General features: G+C 37.5%; 1 protein-coding gene across 2 annotated transcripts in view; it reads right to left on the minus strand.

The window, feature by feature from the left end:
* USP48 (ubiquitin specific peptidase 48) overlaps window positions 1–27,697 on the minus strand; it is a 68,623-nt gene that overhangs the window by 39,533 nt on the left and 1,393 nt on the right. For both annotated transcript variants that reach the window (XM_088790428.1, XM_088790429.1), the window contains exons 2-8: window positions 12,249–12,369; window positions 11,082–11,238; window positions 8,204–8,331; window positions 7,745–7,869; window positions 7,128–7,236; window positions 4,753–4,886; window positions 3,953–4,035 (exon numbers count right to left, since the gene is read on the minus strand). In XM_088790428.1, coding sequence (XP_088646554.1) covers window positions 3,953–4,035; window positions 4,753–4,886; window positions 7,128–7,236; window positions 7,745–7,869; window positions 8,204–8,331; window positions 11,082–11,238; window positions 12,249–12,369 — 857 coding nt within the window. The remainder of the gene's footprint in view (window positions 1–3,952; window positions 4,036–4,752; window positions 4,887–7,127; window positions 7,237–7,744; window positions 7,870–8,203; window positions 8,332–11,081; window positions 11,239–12,248; window positions 12,370–27,697) is intronic.

Here is a 27,697-nt window from a genome sequence, read left to right on the forward strand (position 1 = left end):
AAAATGTTTTAGAAAAAAATTGGAGGGCTGGCGCGGTGGCTCAAGTGGTTGGAGCACCGTGCTCCTAACGCTGAGGTCGCTGGTTTGATTCCCACATGGGCCACTGAGCTGCACCCTCTACAGCTAAGATTGTGAACAACAGCTCTCCCTGGAGCTGGGCTGCTGTGGGCTACTGTGTGCCAGCGTGAGTGGCCGGCAGCCAGCAAGGGCTGCTGTGTGCTGCTGTGGGCTATCGTGTTCTGCCATGAACGGTGAGAGCTGCCATGAGCTGCCTACCGACGACCGGCAATCAATTGCCTCAGCCGGGGGGAGTGCAAGGCTCATAACACCAGCATGGGCCAGGGAGCTGTGTCCTACACAACTAGACTGAGAAACACCCCCTTGAACTGGAGTGGCGGGAGGGAGGGGGAGATGGCGGAAGAAGGGGGGAAAGAAAAAGAAAAAACTGGAGGTAAGTCATTAAGAAAAAACTGCCTTCAAAATAGGTATAGGCAAGACAATTAGAAACGACAGGAAATGAAATATGAAAAATCTAGAATAATTCTGCACTCAGATTTCTTCATAGTATTTTAACTTCCTATCCCATTTTAAATAAAAACCTACAAATCACAGCCTGTATATTATGCAAGTGGTTTATCCAAGAGAAGGTTTTATCCACACATCAAAATATCTGCAAATGAACACACACTTACATTTTAAAACAAAACAAAATATTTTAGCGTTTGAACAAAATCTTTTAAAGATTCTAAACTTAAACCAATTATAGGGAGGAAATTATATACGTGTTGAAAAAGATCACTTCTACAACACATCTTACTAAAAAATTAGAAAAGAAATTTAAAAATTCATTAGCAATCCCACAACAGACATTACTATTAATACTGAAACATGCAGTTTTTTTCTAATAAATATATCAACATCTTTCCACATCATTAAATATTCTTCTAAAAATTATTTATGATGACTATACACAAGTATCACAATATATTGGACCACTCCCGTATTGTTGAACATTTAAACTGGCAGCATTTGGGGGCCATTATGAACAATCATTATTATCTTTGTAGTTAAAATCTTTGTACATATCTTTGATGATTTATTTCATCACTATAATTTCCTAAGCACTGCAAGCAGTGAGTCACAAGATATAGCCAATCAATCACTCATTCAACAAATAATAAACATGCTGGTCACTGTTTTAAGAACAGAAGATCTAGGACTGACTGAAAGGACAAAGTCCCTGCATTCCTGTGGCTCAGTGGGGACACCTATTATACCTGGACCAAAAACCTCCTAACCCACTCCAGCTGAAAATAACTTAAAATATTAGGTAAGAGAAAAATATTTTAAAATACTATTAAATGCACTGATGAACTCATCTACAACAGGAATTCTTAACAGTATTTCATCAGTTACTAATGACAATAAATCATACAAGTATTAGCAGTAACTGACTCTATTACCAACCAACACCACAAAAATTTCCTATCACATTACCGCTGTTGCAGGTAACCAAATTTTAGCCTCTTCAACTTAAGAATGATGGTAGTTTTGATTGGCCGCTGGAACCCGTTCTTCAATGTACGCTTCTATTATTACATCACAAATCTGTCTTCAGGGGCGGCTGGTTGGCTCAGTTGGTTAGAGCACAGTGCTCCTAACTCCGATGGCTGTCGGTTTGCTTCCCACATGAGCCAGTGGGCTCTCAACCACAAGGTTGCCAGTTCGATTCCTCGAGTCCCACAAGGGATGGTGGGCAGCACCCCCTGCAACTAAAGATTGAACATGGCACCTTGAGCTGAGCTGCTGCTGAGCTCCCGGATGGCTCAGTTGGTTGGAGCGTGTGGCTCTCAACCACAAGGTTGCCGGTGCAAGGGATGGTGGGCTGCGCCCCCTACAACTAGCAACAGCAACTGGACCTGGAGCTGAGCTGCGCCCTCCACAACTAAGACTGAAAGGACAACAACTTGACTTGGAAAAAAGTCCTGGAAGTACACACTGTTCCCCAATAAAGTCCTGCTAAAAAAAAATAAATAATAATAATAAAATAAAGAATATGAAAAAACATATATGCTGGTTATCTGGGTGACAGAATTACAGGAGGTTTTTATTTCTCTTCTTTATGCTTTCTCAAATTTCCAAATGATCTAGAATGAATCCTGTGTAATTACAGCAAAAGATAATTTTTCAGTATTCTACCCATATAAGGTAGCACATTTGTATAGCAAACATTACAACCGCGTATGAAAGACAAGCCTATAATTACAAACTAATGACTTAATTTTACCAGTTCTAGCTAACAATTCCAAAATAAGCCAATTTTTCTCTCTATTTAAAAATTAAGTTTACTACATTTAATAAACCAAAATACCAAAATTAAATATTTCTATAGTACTTTTCACCTATCAAGTCTATTTGTAAATATCTTCCTTGTTCTCTTTACAGCATAAATTGGACAAATATATAATAATTTTAATAACAATAATAAAAACAACTATTCAAAACCATGCAGTGGAGTCAAGGAAAGTGCTGATTTTATGTCTCTTCAACTTCTAGCCCCTGAGAAACCACTAATTTATCAGACTTCTCTAATTTCAAACAATTATCTGAACAAAGGAGGCAGGAAGCAAACTATTATATAAAATGAAATACAGCTGAGCTTATTTGTTCAGCCAAATTTAACAGTAACAAAATCCAGCAGCCAAAGTCTTTAGCTGTTTCCTTCTTCCAGGGAGGTGCAAATTTTAAACCACTAACAGAGCATCATACTTTTTAAAGCTTAAATATTTAACGCATCACTCCCCAACCTCCCCAATCATTTCTTTCAAAGAATTTGTGCTTTGCTTCTATTGTAAGCTGCCTCCAGAACCCCTATATGAAAAGAGACAGTTTAATACATAATTTCTACATTAAAATTTTCATAAGCAGTAAGATCAAGCTTAAAAGGGAAGTCAAACAGTCCTTTCAGGAAGGATATGATGCTTGTTTTCTCTAACAAGAATCACACTGTTTGGGAAGGTGAACGACTACCAAAAGAAAAAGTAGTACATTATTTCTTTTGAAACTATCTCTTAGCATCCTAGAACTTATCAGTAGCCACAGATATCAAGAATTAAAACATACATACTGGAATTAGGCAATCTAACTTTTTTTTTTTTTAATTTTATTGGGGAACTGGAACAGGACTTTATTGGGGAACAGTGTGTACTTCCAGGACTTTTTCCAAGTCAAGTTGTTGTCCTTTCAATCTTAGTTGTGGAGGGCGCAGCTCAGCTCCAGGTCCAGTTGCCGTTGCTAGTTGCAGGGGGCGCAGCCCACAATCCCTTGCACCGGCAACCTTGTGGTTGAGAGGACGCACTCCAAATGACTGAGCCATCCAGGAGCTCAGCGGCAGCTCAGCTCAAGATGCCGTGTTCAATTTTAGTTGCAGAGGGCACTGCCCACCATCCCTTGCGGGACTCGAGGAATCCAACTGGCAACCTTGTGGTTGAGAGCCCACTGGCCCATGTGGGAATCGAACCGGCAGCCTTCGGAGTTAGGAGCATGGAGCTCTAACCGCATGAGCCACCGGGCCGGCCCCCATCTAATATTTTTGATAAAATGTTAAAAGAAAAAACACGAATGCCGGTAGCTCAGAGACTTAATTTTATGAGGAATTACAGATACAGTATTGACAGTAAGGTAACAAGTGTGCGTTCAGGAACAGTGAAATATCTTTTTCGTTTTTTATTCTTTTATACTCTTAATTATGTAGCTACTGATGAACCATCTAATCTTTGTTATGTACTTACTCAGAAAATGGAAAAGTAATATCTCGGCTCACCTAATAAAAAGCCTTTGTTCCCAGAAATTAGCCAATAAAATTTAGTAGTACTATTCTGTATTCAGCACAAGCGATCACAAGTTACAGTCTCTGAGCATTATAACTATCTCTGCTCGGTAAAAATATTACCTTTATGTTCCACATAAGGCTCCATGTCCAAAATTTCTGAGAAGCCAATATAAGTATTCAGCTTTTTCTTATGTCCAGTTTGCCTAACCAAAAGGAAAGTTAATTATATTTCTATTTAAAACAATCATAAAACAATATATAAGCTCTATCAGCTATATTTTAATAAACTCAATAGTAGCTAGGTAGATTTCATTTAGCAATCTTGCTCAAAACCCTACACAATTATAAGTAAATATAATACTGTCTTAGAATTGGGCAAAATAATTGGTTCAAAGGTATGAAATTAAAGTGCTAATTCCAAACACAACACTCATTTCCAGACGTTTTAATTTAATCATAGAAGAAAACCACAGATGCTCCTGCTTTATTTTGTAGAAGAAATGCACATATGCAAACATTGCCTGATTTTAATTATAAAATAAAATATATATTCCCATGGGGGTGAGGGGTATTGTAATAAGCAGAAAATTTACTCTAGTTCTTATACAATAATACAGAATGTCATGGTAATTTAGTTCCTACCCAAATGTTTGCATTTCCTTTGCATTTTAAAATACTTTTTTTGAATTAAAAAAAAATAAAGATTCTCTACTTTTCTAGTTCTCAGTTTTATATGGCTGGCTTCTTTAAGAATTTTGCGATAAAATCATGATTAATCGTGGCATGTCTAAATGACAGGCTCCATCTATAAGTTTCATCCTCAAATCTAAAGCTTCAAATTATAAGCATTTTATTATCTATGGTAAAATCTGTAGCTATTAGACCACAATGAGCAACAAACACCACCTGCACATACTGACCTGTCAAAGACAAAACGCATCAGCTGTAAGTTCAGAGTGCAAGGAAGGCTTAGGAGTCGGATTTTTCTTGTTGCATTCTGTTTGCTTTGACAGTTTTCACAAAAGTATCGATTGTCTCCTTCTAATCTTTCTTCCTGATAAGGAATAAGACATTAATTTCAAAAAATTGGAATGTGGAAAGATTTTTAAAGAGTGATCAAATCTCTGAGGTAAGGCTTAATTTCATTTTAATTAACAGCTCCCATTTGAGCTGTTTAAAAGCAAGCTAGTATAAATAATGGACACGTAAGATAAAAGGCATTGCTTGGCTGTGACATTATTAATTTGTACACAATGATTTAAAGTTGATGTGCAGCTTTCCAAAATGTAAGATTTTAAAAATACTTGTTTTAGGTCCTTTGTCCTGATAATCCCACTTTGGGGAGTTGTAAGGAAGTGGGTTTTCGAAAGAAATATCATATGTACTTTAATGCAACAGAATTAATTTAAAAACAGTGAAAATGGGTGCAAACTACACATGGGCACCAGAATAAAAAATTATATATATATAAAATTTGCATACACACACGGTTAATATTACTGAACCACATTCATGAGACAAAGCTACAAGAGGAGTGCAGGAAAATTCAGTGTTGTACCTAATGGTGGTTTCTTTTTAACTTTTTCCTTTTTGTTTCTGTAAGAGCTTTGTGATACAGATTACTGGCACACAAAGAATGCTGGCACCACCGCTTTATTCACTTGGCTCCAGGGTACCACGCTCACCTGTTTTCTTTCCTCTCAACTCTCCTCCTCAGCACCCTTTGCCAGCTGCTATCTCCCCAACCACTTAATGTTTGAATGTTCCAGGGCTCAGTCCTTGGTCCTTGTCTCTCTCGCTCCCCTGGTGATTTTATCCATCCCTGACTTCTCCCCAAACTATACCTCTCAAATGTAATGTGCCCCAATGCAAATCCTAACCCCTCTCCCAAAACTGCTACTCCCATAGTCCTTCACATCTCAGTAACGGCAATTCCATTCTTCCAGATGCTCAGGCCAAAACCTCAGTAATCCTTCACTCTTCTTTCTTTCCTTATCCCATCTGCACATTTTATCAGCTCTACTTTGCAAATATATCTAAAACCAAACACTACTTATCATCATCCCTTCAGCTAACTCTTGGTCCAAGGTCACCATCAACTCCTGTCTGCCCTGGCCCCACCAGCCTATTCTCGAGATAGCACCCAGAGTTACCCCGTTAAAACAGGTTACGTCACTCCTGTGTTCACTCCCCTCCAATGGCATCTCATCTCACTCGCAGTAAAAGTCAAGCCTTCTGACGAAGGTCTGCCAGGCCCTACCTTCAACAGTCCTTAGTTATCACTACAACTGCATCTTCTCTCATTCTCCCCTTGGTTATTCCCTTCGGCCACACTGAACTCCATCTACCCAAACACTCTTCTCCCGATTCTTGCCTGGCACTCTTGTCACCTTCTACTATTTAATTTCTAATGGCAACCACCCCACCTCCCCCCTCATCACTACCACATTCTCCATCCCCCTCCCCTGCTTTATTTTTCTCCATAGCACTTATTACAGTTGACAAACTATCTATTTTACTTACATTTATTGTCCCTCCCTGGTCCCAACACCACTACACTATAAGCTGCTTAAAGACAAACAAGTTTTGTCTGTTTTGCTCACTATGGTTATGCCCAAGAGCTGAAACAGTGCCGGAACAGGAGCCACTCAATCAATATTTAGTTGAATGGATTTCATAAATGAGTACTTCAGGCATACTAATGGTTGTGCTGAGGGAGCAGGGCAAGCACAAAAATATTTTAAGAAAGCTTTATAAGCTCATCTATTATGCTGTGTCTGCTCCTCCTTGATAACAAAGGTTTCCTCTTAGCAGCTTTTCCATTCAGAACAAAAGAGACCCACTTCCATGTCTCTACATAAACCTACATATATGGAAAGTAGAAATACTGAGTGGCAGAGTTGAAGAACAACCATTTTGATGTAAAATCTGTTTACATTCAATACACTCCAGCTCTCATTACGTGAAAAAGTAAATTAACCTATGGTAGCAGAGCTCAGATTTCCTTAAATACTCTACTATCCCCAATCACACAGTTAAGTTTTCACACGTACATAATTTTACATATAAAATAACTTGAAATAGGCAAAAATTATTTTAAAGTGCAGCCTGCTTCAATACTTTATAATTTACGAAGTTTCTTCTAGATCGTTACATAAACAATCTACATATGAAGAGACACTTCATATGTAGAAAAAGTTGAAATAATGAATTTATCCATTAAATCAAAAACACATTCAGAATAGTATTTAACTGTTAATGAGCAGAAAGAACACATACGCCAAAATTTGAATACCTTCAAAAATTCCGAGATACAATCTGTTAACTGTTTGTGGCCTTGGATATTTAACTCCAGTTCATAAAACTTTGATAAAAGCTTAGACTCTCTGCCACACTGATTGCAACTATAATAAAACAGAGTGATAAAATTAAGATCAGAGTGGGGAAAACAACGTTCTATTGTATCACACCCTAGAAATACGGAAAGAAGCATTTACTACTTTAGATCTCTTTCACAGAAATTGTTTACACTATGTACTTATATTTAAAAAAGAAATAAAACCAGAAAGTGATTAGGGAGGCCATGTATTTTATGCTTAGAAAGATTAAGAGTTATTCTACATTTACTCTTAGAATTCTAGCTGACTCCCCTCTTAAGTCTTCCTGCTCACACCACAGCCATAAAATACATGGCGAGGGCTCAACCAGACAGTTCCCAACACCTGGATGGGTTCAACTGCAATTATCGGGTCAGTTGTTTACATGTTCCCATGGCAACGTATCGCTATAAATATTTCAGGTCCCATGATAACTCCACTAAAGCTATAACTTGGAACTGAACTGAAAATGAGATAACATATGAGCAACCATCTTAGAATAAAACGTATCATGAAAAAGCTGAAACACACTTACACAGTTACATATGCGTATTCCCCACAGAACTGCTGCTGGACAATATTCTGCACATCTGGATTCTTTTGTTTAGACAAAGTATCTTCCAAAAGAGACATAAAGAGCTTTGAAAATTCTTGGGCATCCTACAACACAAGTTTGGGTTTACAAAAAGAAAAATCATATCTTGCTTTTCAACTTCTGATACAAATAGTAGTAAGTTAGGTATTCCAGAAACTATCTGTACTTTGGGCATTTTGAACAAGGACTAGAGAGCTACGTTGAATCCGTTTGTGCCCACACATGAATTTTCAGAAATGGGATCAGGGAAAAGGCGTAATCTACTGAACAGTAAATAAATGCTCTAATTCAAAATAGAAAATTAATTTTAAAAAGCATTTCCCTTCATTTCCTTCTATAAACATTAAGGAATGCTTGGGCTCCTTTTTATATTTAAAAAAAAAAAGAAAAGGGTCTTACCTGCTGTTGCCCTGTGTCCAAGCCCAAGGCTTTAACAAATCCCGACGGATCAATGTATCGTCTATTACTGTTTTGCAACAAGGCAAACAAGTACTGGAGATGCTCACAAATTGTCTGAGGCTCATAATCTATTAAAAAAACACGTTTGTTTTTTCAAAACTGCTGTTTTTTTTAGTGTATTTCCTCTTCACGTGAGAACATAATTTAACACCCTTACATCCAAACTGTATAGCGTTTTATTATAGTTTTAAAACTTTGAAAGAAACAAATTAGTGATCACATCTTTTGGAAGTAAGACAGCCATGGCTGTCTATATACATCCCCCAAAGGCAAGAGGCTATACAAACACAACAATGACAATCACGACTACAGTTTTCAGAGTGTCAAATCACTGAAACATCCATTCTAGTAAGAAAAACCATATTTACCATTGGCGTAAGATGGCCAAATACTTGACTATAATCTCATTAATGTGGACTTGCCACAAATAGTGCAAGTGACAGGAATCTCAAGCATAGAGATTCAAACTTGAATGAAGATTCACTGCAAAAAATCCTAGAATTTTGGAGTTGCAAATTTTCACGAGTTGGGAGAAGGTATACAAACAGGAAGCATGAATCTCAAGGGCTCTAAAAGACTTGAGTATTATCTTCTGTGCCAGTTATCGATTTAGATGCCTCTCAACTGCAAATCCACCCTTCTTTGCCTGCTCTGTGATAACAGAAATGTGCTCTGCAAATATTTCTCCTTTGCCAGCTGGCGCACAGTTAAGTGTAGTCAGTAGAGGGCACTGGAGGGTTCAGTGGTGCCTCTCTCACCAGGCTCCTGTGCGGTGCAGCTTTCTCAGGACTCCAGGTTCCTGCAGCCAACACGGGGCCAGCAGCTTCCCTCAGCACCTCCTCTGGCGGCTTCACAGTGGACGGTGGGGTACTTCCTCTAGAAGGGCCACCCTGTGAGTGACCTCCTGGACACCCTCTCAGGTGACTTCGCAGGGGTTCCGAGGCCCAGGACCTCCCTGTAGACAGCTTCCAGCAGAGCCCTCCACTGAGGCACCTTTTGGGCCATCTCGTGAGTCCTGGCAGTGCTCTCTCCAGAAGTCTGGAATCTCAAGCCTGCGCAGCAGAGGTGAGGGTCTCCTCCGTGGGGGCTCTCTCAGCCTCCGGGGTAGAGCTGCTCTCCATGTCTGCTACTCCTGTATTTTTTCAAGTCCCCTTTAATTCTAACTAACCAATTCCTGTTAATAATTCCCCATGCTTTCTCTGTTCAAATTATTGCATAGTTTCTGTCTCCTGACTGAACTCTAACGGTTTATCTCTTTACTATCAATTGTGACTTTCAGGAATTCAATATTTCATTTGTAAAATAAAGATAAAAATCTTACTTCCTGGGATGCAAGGGCTTTGAAGGCTATTAAAAGCCATTCAAGTGATTTTGCATCTACTCCAACTCTCTCATTCTACAGGTTAGATACTCCGTAAAGATCTTAACTCATACTATGCTGGTTTTCCTATCGGTAAAATAAGGGAGTGGCTGAGCTGGGAGAACTCAAGTCCCATCACTCCCAACATAAACCCTTTCCACTACACTGTACTATGCCTGTTAAGCTAACAGAAATGTACACTCTCATCAGAGAACACGGTGGAGAACTTTGGTGAAGTATTAAAATTTATGTGTTTAGGAATTTTGAAAACATTTCTTAAAGATATACATTAAAGCCACATACCCAAAGAAGGTCACAGTACATCATTTTATGAAATAGAAATTTAGTTTTCACTTGTTATTGAACTGTCTTCCCATTGGTAAATCTATACTTCAGCAAAACAATGCTAAAACTTAAAAACGATCCATTTTCTATGACTCATCCTTTACGTACAGTATTACTTTAAATACCTAATACACTATTAATCTAGATTTAAATATTCAGAACTATGGAAATAAAGTTATGGGGAAGCAAACAAGAATTTTTAAGCACTGTGTTTTGAAGCAAAGATTACTGTTAACACGGACCAAAGCTGAAGTATCACCACTGTCTGTCTAGAGGGCTGCAAGAAGATGTGGAGCTTACAAATCCCATCTTTTCTCTCTCCAAGCCAAAGGCATTAAATTAGCACTATGTCCAAATCAGACCATATAAAAGACAGCACAGGATTAGAGGAGCCGAAAGCTCCCAAACCTATGTAATCTTACACACTCACTTCCTTCCACGCACCCACCAACTTTGAGAAGGAGAAAAATCTGCTTCATTCCATGCAACTTCTATCTCAAAGAGAATAATCTCTAAATACAAATTAGTATCAATTAGGAATAGCAATTCATATACTGCGTATGAAAAAAAATGAAGTAATTCCAGTAGGGACAGTTTGAAACTGATTCTACCTAAACGTGCAATGAGCACAGTCATGCATTAGTGGCAAATTTTGCCACAAGGTTAGTGAATTTAATCTTAATTTTAAAGGCTATCATCTCAGTCAGCTTATTTGGGAATCAAGACAAAAGACTGTTTGGGGTAAGACTGAAATATTTATTAAGTCTCTCAAACTAGGCAAAAGAGTAACCTTGTCTGCTTTATTGACTGATTTTTATCAATCACTAGAAATTAATGGACTACAATCACAGCGTATTAGATAGAATAATTGGAGCTGTAAACTACATAATAATCAAATGTATTTCCTTCACGTGACTATTAGCCATTTTGAGCATAAAAAATATAGAAGAAAAAAGAAAACGACTTTGAATGCTGACCATGTCTGTAAAAGACCCAGCAGCATGCCTGGCACACAGGAGCACTGGGAAGTGAGTTTCCCTGTGTGTCTAGTTCAGCAGTGATCTCGCTAGCACTGGACTCGGAAGCGGGCCCTCCCGCACCATCCCCACTGACCTTTCTCCTCTTGGATACCATCTCCAACGGCATAGTCGCCACAGGTACTTGGACATAAGTACAGCGCCTGCCGAAGCTCCAAGTTGAGAAACCACACTTGAAGAAACGTGTTGACGTAACAAGTAGCTCCAAGGTTAGTGAGGCCCACAAATGAGTTCTACAAAAAGGTAAAATGTACAATTATAAAACCACTTTCCCTTTAAAGAAAAACAAAAATACGTAAGAAGCATTCTTTTTAATAACTTCGGATTAAAAATGTGTTAAAACTGTCTCAACCAACACGGTCTAACCACCGTAAGCCTCTCCAGACCAGGGGTGGGGCATCACTTTTATGAAAGCCCGTTGGGGTTGACTCCAGGAGTTAAAAGGCTGAGGACAGCACCGTGGCTCAGCTCTGCTCTTTTTGTCATCCTTCTAGTCTGCAGCCACTGACATCTGTCATTAGAACGGGGGGCTCCAGGAAAGATCAGTTTTGAACATGGGTACCTAGGTTTTTCATTTGCTGTATCCCTACACTACCAACATTCAGAAGAATGACAAAGTAAAACTTCCAGAAAAGTCCCTTTTTATCCTATAGGTCTGGGAGATGGGGGACAAGGGGAGTTGGCTGCAACTTTTTCCAAAGGTAACATTGAGAATTCCTGAACTTACAAAGAATCATTCTTTTTAATAGAGAAAATACCTATACAGCTGAGAATTTTGTGAATGCCAGGCTTTATGGTTAGGAAATACTAATACATACTAAAAAAAAAAAAAAAAAAAAAAAAAAGTAAAACTGTTGTATGTATAATATATAAAAACAAATGCTCAAGAAAGCAAAGCAATATCATTATAGGAGCTTGTTCCCTTGATTTACTATCTCCTTCAAAGAGATTCAAAAAGAGTTCAAAATAAAACATGCAAAGTTAAAGCAAACATAGAATCAGCATTTAAACTAAACTAGTATTTCAAAGCTTACTGGGTTTCATAGCTACCTATTTTAAAGCAGACCATTAAGAACTGTTCCAATTCAAGCAGTTTGGAGTCTCAAGTTCCACTACTTATCTTAAGCTACATAGGTTAGGTTACCTGAAATCAGTAATGGTTTCTGATCATAAGCACAAAACAAAAACAAAACAAAATAAATAAGCAAACATAGGAACATAAAACTTAAAAATAATGTCTTACCTTTTTTCTCCTCTCACAATTGGGATCATCAATGTTATGAAAACTATTTTCATCTATTTCTCCTAACCAAATATGCTCACCAATCCCCACCAAGCAATTTGGATTTCCTTTGCAGTTTCGTCTAGGAAAAAAATATAGTTTACTTTAAAAATACCATAGTTCCATAAGAAACATGCAAATTAAAACTATAATGATACACCATTTTTAATCTATTTCTCATCTATAAGATTAGCAAAACTTTGAAAGTATACCACCACACTCAGTCTGTGAGGCTGCGGAAAAACAGAACTCATTTACTGCTGATGAGAATGCAAACTGGTAAAACTCTTATGGAGACGAATTTTGCAATCTCTAATAAACCTACACACATAGCTAGCCATTTCATTTCTAAGAATTCATCCTGAAGATACATTTCCAACAGTGCAAAAATACACTGTTTATTCATTACAACGTTGTTTGTAATTGCAAAATACTGGGAACAACGCAAATGACCAAACATAGGAGATATGGTGGCATGTACACATAATGGAGTACTATGCAACTATAAAATGAAAAACACACACAATTCTCTATGAACTGATGTGGATTAATTTCCAGGATACATTAGTACATAAAAAAAGCAAAGTGCAAGAGTATCTACAGTATGCTATTTTGTGTGTTCAAGAAAGTTGGGAAAATAAAAATATATATATCCATGTACGAGTATCTGCTCATTTGAGCAGTAAGAAACACAAAAAGGATAAAACAGAAACTAATAAAATTGGTTACCTACTGGGATCAAGGTTAAAAAAAAGGGGGTGTGGGACACTTTTCTGAATATGCTGTTCCATACACGATTAAATTCTGGGGCCATGTGAATCACACACACACTCACACTCAGTATGGATGGGGAACCCTAAATTGAACACCAACAGAAACATATTTTAATTGAGTAATACCCACACTGAAAGAAGGCGGGGTGGGGGAGAACTGAGCCCAGGCAACTAGAACACAGTCATTAGCCAGCTCGGTTAGTGTGTCCCTGGGCTCAAGACAAAAGAACAAATGCCAAATTCTAATAGTAGCTTCCACAACTTTCCGTAGTTCTACAACTCCGCAAACAAGTAAATACATTGGGGACAAAGGGAATCAAGTTTTGGAGAGGAAAATTACAAATAAGAAAGGGAGGAAGATTAAAATGGACCCCGCAGTACTGATCGGGTATAAGTGGTATACGTACGTCTAAACTCGTAGGTCTTAATACATAGATAGGAAGATTCGAGTTGCCGTATAAAATGCAGGGCAGTAGTTATTTGAATTTCAGATGGATGATGTATTTATACTAAAAATGTATTTGCTGTCTATCTGAAATTTAAATTTAACGGGGCAGCCTAAGCGGGATAGCTTTTATCAGCTGAGGGCCTAAAAACAATAACACGAGCATACCTAGCAACCAGATTTTGATTTCTAAATATTCCCCAAAGAACCCAGGGCTCCTTGGAGAAATGGCTGTTGCCAATGCTGGACAGGGAAAGTACCAGATAAACAGTGCCCCAAAAGTAAGGATGTATGCAGAGAAAGATGGGGTCGTGTTAAAAGGACAGCTTGAAGGCGGCTCCCAGGGGCCAAACCTGGAACAATTTGAACAGCAAAATAAATAACGACAGGATGGATGGATAATGGGAAATCTCCTCCTTAGAGAATAAAAACAACTATCAAAGTAAAAGGACAGACAGAATTAGAAATGTACCATTTGTCATCCATCAAAAGAAAAGAATCAGGCAAGAATCATCAATGGATGCTAGTGCCGGCAAGTTTGAGAAATAACAGGAATTGATGAAGTCTCAAAGTGCTCAGCACAAGTTGTTTATTAACTACAAAAGGAAAAATAGTAACTTTGAGTGGAAAAACCTGGCAGGTATCACCGTAACCACGTGATCCAAGTTAAGGTAGCTAGTGAGGGTCTAAGTGACCACATGCACCTCTGGTGTGGTGCACTTAAGAGCAACATCGGCCAAACCCAAGCTGAGGAACTTTCTGCAAAATAAGTGTCCTGTGCTTTTCAAAAATGCCAATGTCACAAACTATGATGAAAGACTGAGCAATCATTCCAGGTTATAGGAGACCAAAGAGGCACAACAACTAACTGCAACATATCAGCCTGGATTTTCTTTGTTATAGATGTTCTTAGGTCAGTATGTTCTGAATATTTCAGGTTACCCACTAAAGCTTTACTGATAGCAGTTAAAAGACTGGAAACATGATAAATGGCCATCAATAGAAAACTGATAAAAATAAACACTATAACCAAATAATGGAAACTACTGTGGGGGGGAAGGAAAAACTTTTTAATATTAAGATATGTAACAATATTACTAGTTGAAAAAAGCAAGAACAAAACTGTTTAAAAATGGGTATGATGAGGCGGCCAGTTTCTCAGTGGTTAGAGCACAGTGCGCATAACACCAAGGTCGCCGGTTCAATTCCTACGTGGACCAGTGAGAAACAATGGCTTGAACTTGGAGCTGAGCCACTGGTGGATCACGGGGTTGCTCAGTGGTTAGAGCGCCGTGCTCTTAACACCAACATCGCCAGGTCGATTCCCACATAGGCCCGTGAGCTGCGCCCTCAACTAGATTGAAAACGACTTGACATGGAGCTGATGGGTCCTGGGAAAACACACTGTTCCCCAATATTCCCTAATTAAAAAAAAAAGTGTGATAGGCCTGTTTGTTTAGATAAAAGGATAAACTAAACTGTAAACCATCTCTAAGAACGTTCACCTCTGTACTTGCTGGCTGCAAATTAAGAGGAAAAAGGCTTTCTATGCTTCCCCATCACCCTTTATACCTTTCAAACTCAGAACTATGGAGTGTACTACATACCACAAGAATAAGTAACTTTTTAATATTCCACTTATACTGTCTTGCTGGCTTTAAAAAATAAAAATGAAACAAGTTTGGCCAATTTAAGGGTAGTTTTGTCAGGTTTAGGTCAAAGCCAGGTTGGAATAACTTACTAAAGAAATAAAAGTAGGACTGATCCACTGACGGGGGAAGGATCTAAAAGGAGTTATTTTTGTGCCTGTAACTCAGCTCTAATAGGAAAGGACACGACATGGGAGTTAACAATGCTGCCGGTAAAACAAACAAACAAACAAACAAACAAACAAACAAAACACTCCTTTTACACAAAAGTAATTTTTCTCTTCTATATAGAAGACACAAACAACCCAACCCAACCCCCCCCCAAAAAACAACAACAATGTGATTCAGAGACTCGGGAAAGTAACCCAAAAACTCCCTGGAATAGAGATGAGGATTTACTAGGAAGATTCTTTAAAAAAAAAAAAAAAAAAAGCTAGCAGCATTGGACTATAAATAGGCCTTTAGGATTGGGAAAGATAACTAGACTGAAAATGTGCCTCTAAAACAAAATAAATAGATACCTATCCTTTTAACGTCGCTTCTCAAGGTATAATAGCAAGTCTCATTTGTGCTTTCTCCTCTTGAACAAGGAAGGTGGAAGACTTTGTCACATGACTTGGCTGAGAAGACAGGTCAAAAGCACACATCCTTCTCTCAGAAAAGGGTTCCAGTGGAACCGTTAAGATTTTAGTCTCTTGTTCCTGACAGCAAAATAATAGAGAAAAGAAACAAAAAAGCAGGCTCTTTGTCCTGACTCCTCCTCCTTCCACACACACACAAATCCTGTATCCTTAGTCCAAAGCTGTCTTCAAAAAGTAAATACAAATACAGTTGACCCTTGAACAAGAGTTTGAACTACACGTAGGGTCCACCTACATGTGGATTTTTTCCGATACAGTACAATGTAGTTTCCTTATGATTTTCTTAATAACATGCTCTTCTCCAGCTTATTTTATGGTAAGAACACCGTATACAATACACATAACATACAAAATATGTGTTAATTGACGGTTTATGTTACCCGTAAGGCTTCTGGTCATCAGGAAGCTACTAGTAGTCAAGCTTTTGCGGAGTCCAAGTTATACGGTAGATGTATTACTGTGCGGGGTGTCGGCACGCCTAACCTATCCATTGTGGGGGTGGGAACAGTGAGATAGAGAAAATTTAATAGGGATGCGATTATAATAAAAGAGCTGAGACATGAGGATCTGAAGTGTAAGATGACAAGAGGTAAGAGATGCTGCAGAGTTCAAATCAACCGCACTTCGCAGGGATCATTTCTGTGGGGAGCAGCGTAAAAGGATAAATCAGGTTTTACTTATGTGGTTTCATTTAAAACTCTTTTTTGAGAAGAATCACCAGTAACACATGCTTTGAAAATATTCACATCTAGAAATTCATAAAATGTTCATTCACCTAATAACTTGATTTCATTTGAAATTTTGAACTCTCCTCAAAAGGATCTGAGAGAAAAAAAGCATGCAGCAAACAAGCCAGACACAGAACCAGGCTCCTGGCTAAGCAGCTTTCATAACGTGTAGTTACCACCCCCAGGTGGTGTACTGGCCCTGTAGCTGCTCTTTCCTTCCAAGGTTGGGAGATCATTCACCCAAAAGGTTTATCCCTTTCATCCTTCTAAGAAGATTCAAGCTGCTATAAAACATTTGGCAGTATTAAAATAGGCACTTTCATCTAGTTTTCAATTTCTCAAAGCAGATTAAAAAACAAACAAACAAACAACCTTCCCAAAGCAAATTAACTATTAAATCAGTGTCAATAAGTCCTATAGTAAAAAATACAGCTCAGTGCCCAAGCAGAGTTTCAAAGATCACCATAGGGCATTCTACCAGGCCTCTAAAGAAGGCCCCTGGCCCATCCTCCTTCCACTACAATTTCAAGTTGAGAAGAAAAACACACAAACAAACAAAACTTAAATTACTCACTCCTGCTTGTCAAAACAAAGAACTTCATGACACACTCCCCAAACTCCAGTAAAGCTTTCTCCACCATGAGATAAAAATGGTTCATCTTCATGGATCGTAAGTTTTAAACAACAATGAGAAACAAATTTTTTTATCAAATCAAGCAAATATTATTATGGAACAGAAAACAAATTTTAAAACAAAAACTCCTAAAAGAAAAATCAGGAGGGCTTAAACCCCAGATATTGAACCACAAGGTAAAGTCCCCAAAAGTAGAAATGTAATAGAATAAAACTTTCAGAAACAGCCCCAAAGACATCTGCCAATTTTGAAAGCAATAAAGGCATCCAAATCAGTGGAGTAAACATAGGAACTTCTGGGACAACCAGACAGCTATCTGGAAAAAAGATAAAGTTGGACTCACTTCACAGTATACTTCAGTGCAAATTCTAAATGGATCAAAGATGTAAACATTAATTGAAACCATAACATAAACACAAGAAAACCCCAGCAAATTTCTTTGTAATGCTGGTATGAGAAAAGCCTTTCTATGATTCAAAATTCAAAAGCAATAAAAGGAAAGATCCATTAATTCAATCTCATAAAAACTTCCTGCATGGCAAAATACATAAGCAAAATCAAAAGATAATGATATAACTAAAGAAAACTTTTTTCAACTCATGTCACAGAAATAAACTCTTAATATGCAGAAAACTACAAATTGATAAGAAAAACTAATAACCCAGTATGAAAGTGGGCAAAGGACACAATAGGCAGTTCAAAGAGAAATATGAATGGCCCTTAAGCGTGAAAAGGTGCTCAATCTGTCCTAAGAGGAATGCCAAGTGAAACTTCACAGAGACAGCTTGCATAGTAATCAATAGTGCAATTTACCGAGTACCCCTCTTTCCTCCATCATACCTTCTGAGTCACTGGGACCGAGAAACAAGCTCTGGCCAATGAGCTGTGAGCAGAAATGATGCATGTAATTCTAAAGCAGTTAACTGTTGCCACTGAAACCCTCCAGGCCTGACAATGTTTCAAATGGTGACTGCTACACTGGGTATCCAAGTGACTGGGATGAGCCAGCCTCCTTCATCTCCATTCACCCTACACCTAGTTTATTATAATCTTCATGTACTTCAGGCCAGATAAGAACTTTTGTTGTTTTAAACCACTGAGATTGGGAGTTATTTGCTCCCACAGCATAACCTAGCCCCATCCTAACTGATATCTCTTATCCCGCCTATCAGATTGGCAAAGAGTCTGACAAAACCCGTGGAAACAGGCAATCTCTCATACATTGCTAGCGAGGCTAAAAAATGCAATGATCTCTGTGGAAAATAATTTCCTGTATCTATCAAAATTACTCATGCTTTACCCTTGACACCTGCAATCCCACATAAGTATTTATTCTACAGATATATGTATCTGTACACATGCAAATGAAAGTTATTTATTGAAACATTGTCAGTAATAGCAAAAGACTGAAAAGAAACCCAGTCCATTTATGGGGAATTGACTAAATAAACTATGGTAAATCCATACACCAGTATACAATGTAACAGTATATAATAAAGACCGAAGAGAAAAAGATGCAAATATCCATAAACTGTACATGTAAGTTTATATCAGATCTTATTCACAAGTCAAAAACTGTAAATGATCCAAGTGTCCATCAATAGATTAAACAAATTATGATATATTCATACCATGGACCACCACTCAGCCCACCCCCTCAAAACCTGACACAGGCTTCATGGTGATTCTCAAAAACATGATGTTGAGCAAAAGAATCCAGACGCAAAAGAGTGACTGCAGTAAGTGTCCATTAGTTATGAAGTTTAAGAACTGGCAAAGGTAATCTATGTAGAAAGAAATTAGAACAGTGGTTGCCCATAGGGAGATGGGAACTAAGTGGAAGGGGGTATGAGGAACTTTCTGGGATGATGGAAATGTTCTTTATCTTGATTGGGGAGGTGGTTACACACATCAAAGTCAATTAACTTTCTCACAATATTTAACTAAAAATGGATCATAGATCTAAATGTAAAACATAAAACTCTTAAAAGAGAGCATAGGAGAAAATCTAAATGACCTTGGGTTTTGTGATGTCTTTTTAAATTTTTATAAATAAAATTTTTTTTTAATTTATTGGGGTGACAATTGTTAGTAAAATTACATAGATTTCAGGTGTACAATTCTGTATTACATCATCTATAAATCCCATTGTGTGTTCACCACCCAGAGTCAGTTCTCCTTCCATCACCATATATTTGATTCCCCTTAAAATAAAATTTTTATAAATAAAATTTGGCTCAAATTTTATTTGAGCCAAACTGACCGTGTACACTGGCGATCAAGATCTCAAATGCTCCCTTAGATACAACACCAAAGGCATAATCCATGAAAGAACTGATAAACTGGACCTCATTAAAACTAAATTTTTCTGCTATGCTAAAGACACTGTCAAGAGAATGAAAAGTCAAACCACAAACTGGGAGAAAATATTTGCAAAAGACGTATCTAATAATGAACGGACTGTTATTCAAAATATACAAAGAACTCTTAAAACTCAAAAAACAACCCAATTTAAAAATGGGTTAACAGACACCTCACCAAAGATACACAGATGGCAAATCAGCATATGAAAAGATGCTTCACACCAAATGTCATCAGGGAATTGCAAATTGAAGCAAGATACCTACTATACACCTATCAGCATGCCCACAACTGGGAAAACTGACACCACCAAATGCTGACAAGATGTGGAGCAACAGGAACTCACATTCATCGCTGGTGGAAACACAACACGGTGCAGCCACTTTCAAAGACAGTCCGGTGTGCTGTGTTTTGTGTGGCTGTTTTGTTTTTTACAAAACTAAACATATTCTTACCACACAGTCCAACAACTGCACTCTTAGGTATGCATCCAAAGGCGTTGAAAACGCATGTCCACACAAAAAACCTGCACACAGAAGTGTATAGAGTAGCTCTCCACATAACTGCCCAAACTTGGAAGCAACGAAGATGTCCTTAAGCAGGTGATGGATAAACTGTTGTACACGGAGACAATGGACTGTTCTTTGACGCTAAAAAGAAATGAGCTATCAAGCCATGAAAAGACAAAAAGGAAGCTTAAATGCACATGACTAAGTGAAAGAAGCCAATCTGAAAAGGCTACGTATGCACTGTAGGATTCTGTCTTACATTCTGGAAAAAGCAAAACTATGGAAATAACAAAAAGATCAGTGGTTGCCAGGGACTTGGGGTGAGGGAGGGATGAATCGGCAGGGCACAGAGAATCCTTACCCAGTGAGACTACTCTGTAGGATACTAAAATGGGGGGTCCAAACCTATAGAATGTATAACACCAAGAGCAAACCTTAACGGAAACTACCGACTTTGGGTGATCATGATGTTTGAAGGAAGGTTCATCCTCGTATATTGTTGATAAATGTACCGCTCAGGTAGGGGATGTTGACAGAAGAGGAAACCATGAATGTTGGGGGCAGAGAATACATGGGAAATCTCTGGACCTTCTGCTCAATTTTGAACCTAAAATTGCTCTAAAAACTAGTCTCTTTCTTAAAAAACTGACTGAACTGGGCATTTCACTGTATATAATTTTACCTCAATTTTTTAAAGTTTTGATTTAAAAAAACAAAAAGACTAGGAAGTAATAGAAAAATAGAAGAAAAAATTAAAAACTAGGAAGCTGTTGGGTACTGATATAGAAATGTCTACAAATATAGAAGAGTATATGTGGTGTGCTACACTTGTGTAAGAAAGGGGAAGAATCAAAAAATATTTGTGCTTGCTTGTATTTGCACAAAGAAACACTGAAAGAATAACCACAAAGTGATAAAAGTTGATTCTCACAGAGGATGTGAAAGAATGGGATGACGGGGACAGATGCAGGAACGAGAGCTCTCAATGTGTAGTTTTCATTTTCATATTTGAACTGTATTAGCTATTCAATAAAATTATTTTACTTTAAATTTTGATTGAAAAGGAAACTTGTTAACTTACGAAAGCACATATTTCCGTGAAAATAAAGGTGAAACAAAATAATCTAAACTTGAGGTACTAGTCACTGAGAAATTCAGCTTTTTCCCCTTGTGTCATTACTGTTATCATGGTCTCAGATATTAAAAATGCAAGATATAAGCAAAAATAAAAACACAGCAACCAAAAACAGGCCCCTTAGCACTTATGTCTGTCCCCGTTCTAGAATTCCTCTGCCATATAGAGAGAAGCAAAAAAGGTTTGAGAAGCTACTGACAGCAAAGCCAATAAATTTCAACATTAAACATCACGGATGAAAGCCTTCCTAAAGTGTTGGCAATTCTTTAAATATTGTATTGGATATTAAAAAAAAAAAAGAAATATATATTTTTCAAGGTTAAGAATACAATCAACCTTTGAAGTTCTGCCACTTAACAAAAGTGGAACATCTGCATTTTCCAAACCTCAAAAGTTAGGGCCCACTAAATTAGAATTCAAAAACTGCAGCTTATAACAATAATCAGTATATTCAAACTCTTGTAATTAGCATATTAAATCAGTTGACTTGGGATTCAGGCTTCTATTAGGGAAAAGGGGGTTTGCCAAGCAAAAAAAGATTTTATAAGTGACCCTACTCGGAAATACTATGAATCTACTTTCTAATAGGATACCCCCCAAATTGCTACTAAAGAAAAAATGTTGGGGGTAAGTGCTAACTGACAAGTCAAAGAGTCTTTCCCTGTCTATTCAGGCTTAACGCCCCCCCCCCTTACAGGGAGTCTTAGATCTCCAAGGAGGATGATTTGAAATGTTTCAAGCTTTATACTACCTGGGAAATAATGATCTAACACTTGAAAAAAGAATATCTTCCAACTTCACTAATATTCAAAAGATACTATCATTCACTTATGCAATTGACAAAAAAATTAATATAATAATACTCCATGATAGCAAGGACACAGACAGGAATGCTTATATAATTGCACAGAGCTGGTGGGAGCAAATCTTGCAATAGTAATGTGTATACAAAATGTTCATGACACTTTTGTAACTTTTTCTAAGAAAATAATCAGAGAAGTAGACAATAATAAAAGAGGGAAGGGAGAGGAGGGGAGGGGAAGGGAGGCAGGTAGACAAATGCCCAATAGGAAAATAGTTAAAATACTTTAGGATATGTAAAATGGAATATTATGCAATGATTAGAAATTACTTTTGTAAACTATAAAACATCCTGGGGAAACATTCTTAATGTTAATAAAAAGCATCTATACAAAATGCAGATATGACATTTTTTATGTACATACAGAAAAAAATCAAAAGGAATTATGTTAAAATATTATAAATTTGTTCTTCAGTGGTGACTTTTATTTGAATGAGTTCATTAAGCCGGCAGTGAGATCACACTCCTTAGAAACATGGTGCAACTTTATTTCATTTTAGCTTATAGATGCTTCTCAAATTATAGTGCACATTGGTGAAAATAGATACATAAAGTCACTAGAAAAACATACTGTGCCATCCAGGAACCTAAATTTCAATTAGTTTTACTAAAAAAGATTATAGGAATTTCTTCAAACATTATGCAGAAAACAGTAATTTTTAAATCATACGAGGCATTTCTTCTATTCCATTTATTTTAGGACTGTTTCAAATACAAGGCTAACTTTTTCTTAATAATTACATCAACACCTCAAAAGCCAAGTGAAATAAATGAGGTGTAGAGCATTTGCAAAAGATAACGGGCCTCATTTGCACCAAAAGATACATAAAGGAATGTTCATTGCAGCTTTATTCACAAAAGCCAAATACTGGAAAAATTCTAATTGCCATCAGCAGTAGAAAGGAGAAAGTATATAGTAACACAATGGACTAAAGCACAGCCCTAAAAATGAACACAATGTGGATGAGAATCTCACAATGCTGAGCCCAAGCCAAACACAGAAGGAACTACAACGCATAATTGTATACAAAGATCAAAATAGGCAAAATAATCTTGTATCCACAATCAGGGTAGTAGTTACTTTTGAGGAAGAGGGAAGTGGTAGGTACTATACTGACCAACAGGAGGCAGAAAATGGGAGATAAGGGTGTTGTGGAATGCCAGTAACTAACTATTTGGGAAATGAGCGTGTTCTAGAAGGCCAGTAACTATTTAATCTTGGCAGCAGAAACATGATTGAAATGTTCCCTTTGTGGTAATTCATCCAGTATAATTCTTACGATCTGTGTACTTTAATATATACAAAAAAAATAAAAACAAATTTTAATAAAATAAGAATAATTAGAAAAATTCTAAAAGGAATTAGGAAGGGTCATGCCTTACCAGATATTTTAAAAATATTATCAAGTAATTAGAACTGTGGTTCTAGTACGGGGATATTGAGAGCGATCAATAGCAGAGAACAGGGCTGAGTGAGAAATAAATCCAAGTAAGTATAAGAATTTGTCATATAATGAAGGTGTCTTTTTAACTAGTGGGGGAAAATACAAGATTATTCGATAAATAGTTTTTAAAAATTGATTAGCCATTTTATAAAAGTAAAATAAAGATGGATCCCTACATACCTCACTCCCTAAATCAAATTAAGTGCTAAATGGACAAAGACTGAATGCAAAAAATGAAACCATCCGTACTGAAACAAAACATGAGTGAATAATTCTATAATCTTGGAATTTGGAAATCCAGAAACCATAAAGCACTGATAAATTTGGCCACACAAAAATATGGGTTTTGGGACCGGCCCGGTGGCTCAGGAGGTTGGAGCTCCGTGCTCCTAACTCCTAAGGCTGCGGGTTCGATTCCCACATGGGCCAACGGGCTCTCAACCACAAGGTTGCCGGTTCGATTCCTCGAGTCCCACAAGGGATGGTGGGCAGCGCCCCCTGCAACTACAGATTGAACACGGCACCTTGAGCTCCCGCTGAGCTCCCGTATGGCTCAGTTGGTTGGAGCGTGTCCTCTCAACCACAAGGTTGCCGGTTTGACTCCCGCAAGGGATGGTGGGCTGCGCCACTTGCAACTAGCACCGGCAACTGGACCTGGAGCTGAGCTGTGCCCTCCACAACGAAGACTGAAAGGACAACAACTTGAAGCTGAACAGCACCCTCCACAGCTAAGATTGAAAGGACAACAACTTGACTTGGAAAAATGTCCTGGAAGTACACACAGTTCCCCAATAAAGTCCTGTTCCCCTTCCCCAATAAAATCTTTTAAAACACACACACACACACACACACACACACACACACACACACACAAAAACAGGTTTCCTGACTTGGTCTAAGGGCCCAGGAAAGTCAGCAAGGCAAAAGGGACCAATATTGTCAAAGTGATAGAAAATGTGAACCAACTAAGAGAAAGGTGTCACTGGACCATCATCAATGAGGAAAAGCTTGATGGAAGAAGTTTAAGAGCGGCCTAGCAGCCCTTATCAAGGATGCTTTAAACTGGCATGCCACTGACTTTCTAGAATGCATTACATTTCTGTCAAGTTTTAATTTTATAATACTCATGTACTATTTCTCTAATGAGAACAAAATAGACATTGTAAGTCCAGACTTTGAAAATTCGAATCAAAAATTTAACTGTTACAGAAAGAAATTAACAGGACACTATTTTCCACCTATCAGATCAAAGAGTGTGGTTAACATATTGAGCTGGTGACATTAGGAGGAAACAAGACATTCTTCTTACACGTTGACAGAAAGAATGTAAAGTAGAATCATTACTCTGATGGGCAATTTAGCAATATGGATCAAAATGAAAAATGCACAACCCTCACCCACCAACTTTACTGCAAGGAACTTACTTGACTATTATCCTCACTATTAGAAAACAAGTTTAGTTTTAAGAATTAAGACACACCCGACACCCTGGGGAGCTGACCACCCTCACTAGCGAATCGGTAGGTCTATATAGCCCATGTTTATGTCCACAATAGTTCGCTCTTGATGTGTGACCAGTGGTTACCAACTTTCCAACTGACCAAAGCCAGTGCGATAATTGATAGCAGCATTTAGTGCTGTGCTTGGTAGCTCCGTAAATACTGCTGTTGTTATTGAAATTAGTTTTAATAATAAGTATATCCAGTTGCTGACAAAATTCCACCAATAAACGCCGTTACCATGGGGGGGGGAAGAATTAAGATACACAATATTTGCAAACTTCTGTGGCTATAGAATTTAGTACAGATTGCTTTCATCCTGTGATTGTACTAATTTCAGAAATATAAATAATGGTCCCGATTCATCTAGTTTTTGAATATGGTTAAACACCTCTTCAGCTCTGGCATCTCAGAACAAATTGTGTAAAGTATAAAAAAAGACATTGAAGATACTATTAATTCTTTAATCTCTTCTTCCTAAGAGTCAACAGAAATGCTTAATCAAAAGGAAAAAGTGAGTAGGGAAAAATTCTTTTTGGTATTTAAATAAAGATTGCTTGGACCTCAGATTAGGTGGTTTCAAAAGCACAAGCAACCAAAAAAAAAAAAGATAAACTGGACCACATCAAAATTAAAAGCTTTTGTACTGCAAATGATACCATTAAGAAAATGAAAAACAACCCACAGAATGAGAAAATATTTATATCAGGGACTTGTATCTAGAATACATAAAGAACTCTTACAACTCAATAATAAAAAGACAAGTAACTCAATTTTAAAATGGGCAAAGAATTTAGACATTTCTCCAAAGAAGATATATGACTGGCCAATAAGCTCATGAAAAGATACTCAAGATTATTAGTCATCACGGAAATGCAAGTCAAAACCACGAGTTACCACTTCACACCAACTAGGATGGCGATAAGAGACAAAAATAAGTGTAAAGATGTGGAGAAACTGAAATCTTCATACTCTGTATGTAAAATAGTGCAGCCACTTTGGAAAATAATTTACCCAAAACGTCCACACAAAAACGTGTACACAAATGTTCACAGCACCATTATTCATAGTAACCAACAAGTGGAATGACCCAAATGTCCATCAACTGATGAACAGATACATAAAACGTGGTAGGTGCATACACAGAATGGCTTATTCAGTAATAAAAAGAAATGAAAATGACCAATGAGCACATGAAAAGATGCTCAACTCATTAGTCATTAGGAAAATGTAAATGAAAATCACACTGAGATGCCACTTCAAACTCACTAGGCTAGTAATTAAAAAAACAAAACAGAAAGTAACAAGTGTTGGCAAAGTTGAAGAGAAATTGGAACTCTTATCCATTGTTGGTAGGAATATAAAATGGTACAGCAATAATGGAAAACAGTATGGTAGTTCCTCAATAAGTTAAACATAATTGCCACATGACACAGCAATTCCATTCCTAGGTCCACCCCAAAGGACTGAAAACATATTCTAACCACAACTTGTACACAAATGTTCCAAAAATGGAAATTACCATTATATCCATTATCAAGTTAATCATGTGAGGTGATGGATATATTAATTACCTTGATCATGGTAATCATTCCACAGTGTATAGCACTTTAGCATGTTGTACACTTAATATATACAATTGTATTTGTCAATTATTCCTCAATAAAGTTGGGGGGGGACTTTTTAAGTTCATCAACTGATGATTAAACAAAATATGGTATGTCCAAACAATAGAATATTATTCAGCCATAAGAAGGAATAAAGCACTGATACACACTACAACACAGATATGTATTGTGAAAGCAATATGCTAAGTGAAAGCCAGACAAAAAAGGGCCACATATTGTATACATTCACTTATATGAAATATCCAGAATAGAGAACACCAGAGACAGAAAGATAATTGGTTGACGGGGTGGGGGGGAGGGGAAATGGGAAGTGACTGCTTAATGGATATAGAGTTTCCTTTTAAGGGTGATGGAAAAGTTCTGGAACTAGACAATAGTGATGTTTGTACAACCCTGTAAAGATACTTACTGCCACTGAACTGGATACTTTAAAATGTTAAATTTTGTTGCATATTTTACTAACAATTTTTCAGAAATACTGATACATGCTTCAACGTGGATGATCCTTAAAAATATTATGCAAAGTGAAAGAAGCCAGTCACATAAGTCAACATATTGTATGATTCCACTGACATGAAATGTCCAGAATAGGCAAATTTAGAGGCAGAAAGTAGATAAGTGATTGCCTGGAGCTTGGGGAGCAGGGGGTGCAGGGGAGGACTGAGTTCTAATCTAATGGGTACAGGGCTTCTTTCCGGGGAGCCAAAATGCTCTAAAATCAGATTGTGGTGATGGCTGTGAACATCCCTGTGAATATACAAACAAAAACACTGGATTCTACATTTTAAATCGGTAAATCGTGTGATATGTGAATTATCTCTCCATGCTGTTTAAAAAAGAAAAAAGAAAAAAAAAAACAACCACTTAGGTATAAACCTTGCAATTGCAGCTTAAAACTCACCTTCTCTATGACATCTCCCTTATAGTAATCTCAGCCAATTTCTACTCCTTTACTTCCGTTAAAATCACAACTATTCCAGTGAGTTTATATTTTGTGTTTACTCTGTAATCTTTGTTGAGAAACTGAAGCTGAATAAATAAATTCTATTACACACAGACTTCTATCACTCCATGACTTACTGTTGGAGTCAGATTTGCCCT

The sequence above is a fragment of the Rhinolophus sinicus genome, chromosome 14 (genome assembly GCF_057876585.1).
Source record: "Rhinolophus sinicus isolate RSI-liver-muscle chromosome 14, RSI-T2T, whole genome shotgun sequence".
Classification (NCBI taxonomy): Eukaryota; Metazoa; Chordata; class Mammalia; order Chiroptera; family Rhinolophidae; genus Rhinolophus; species Rhinolophus sinicus.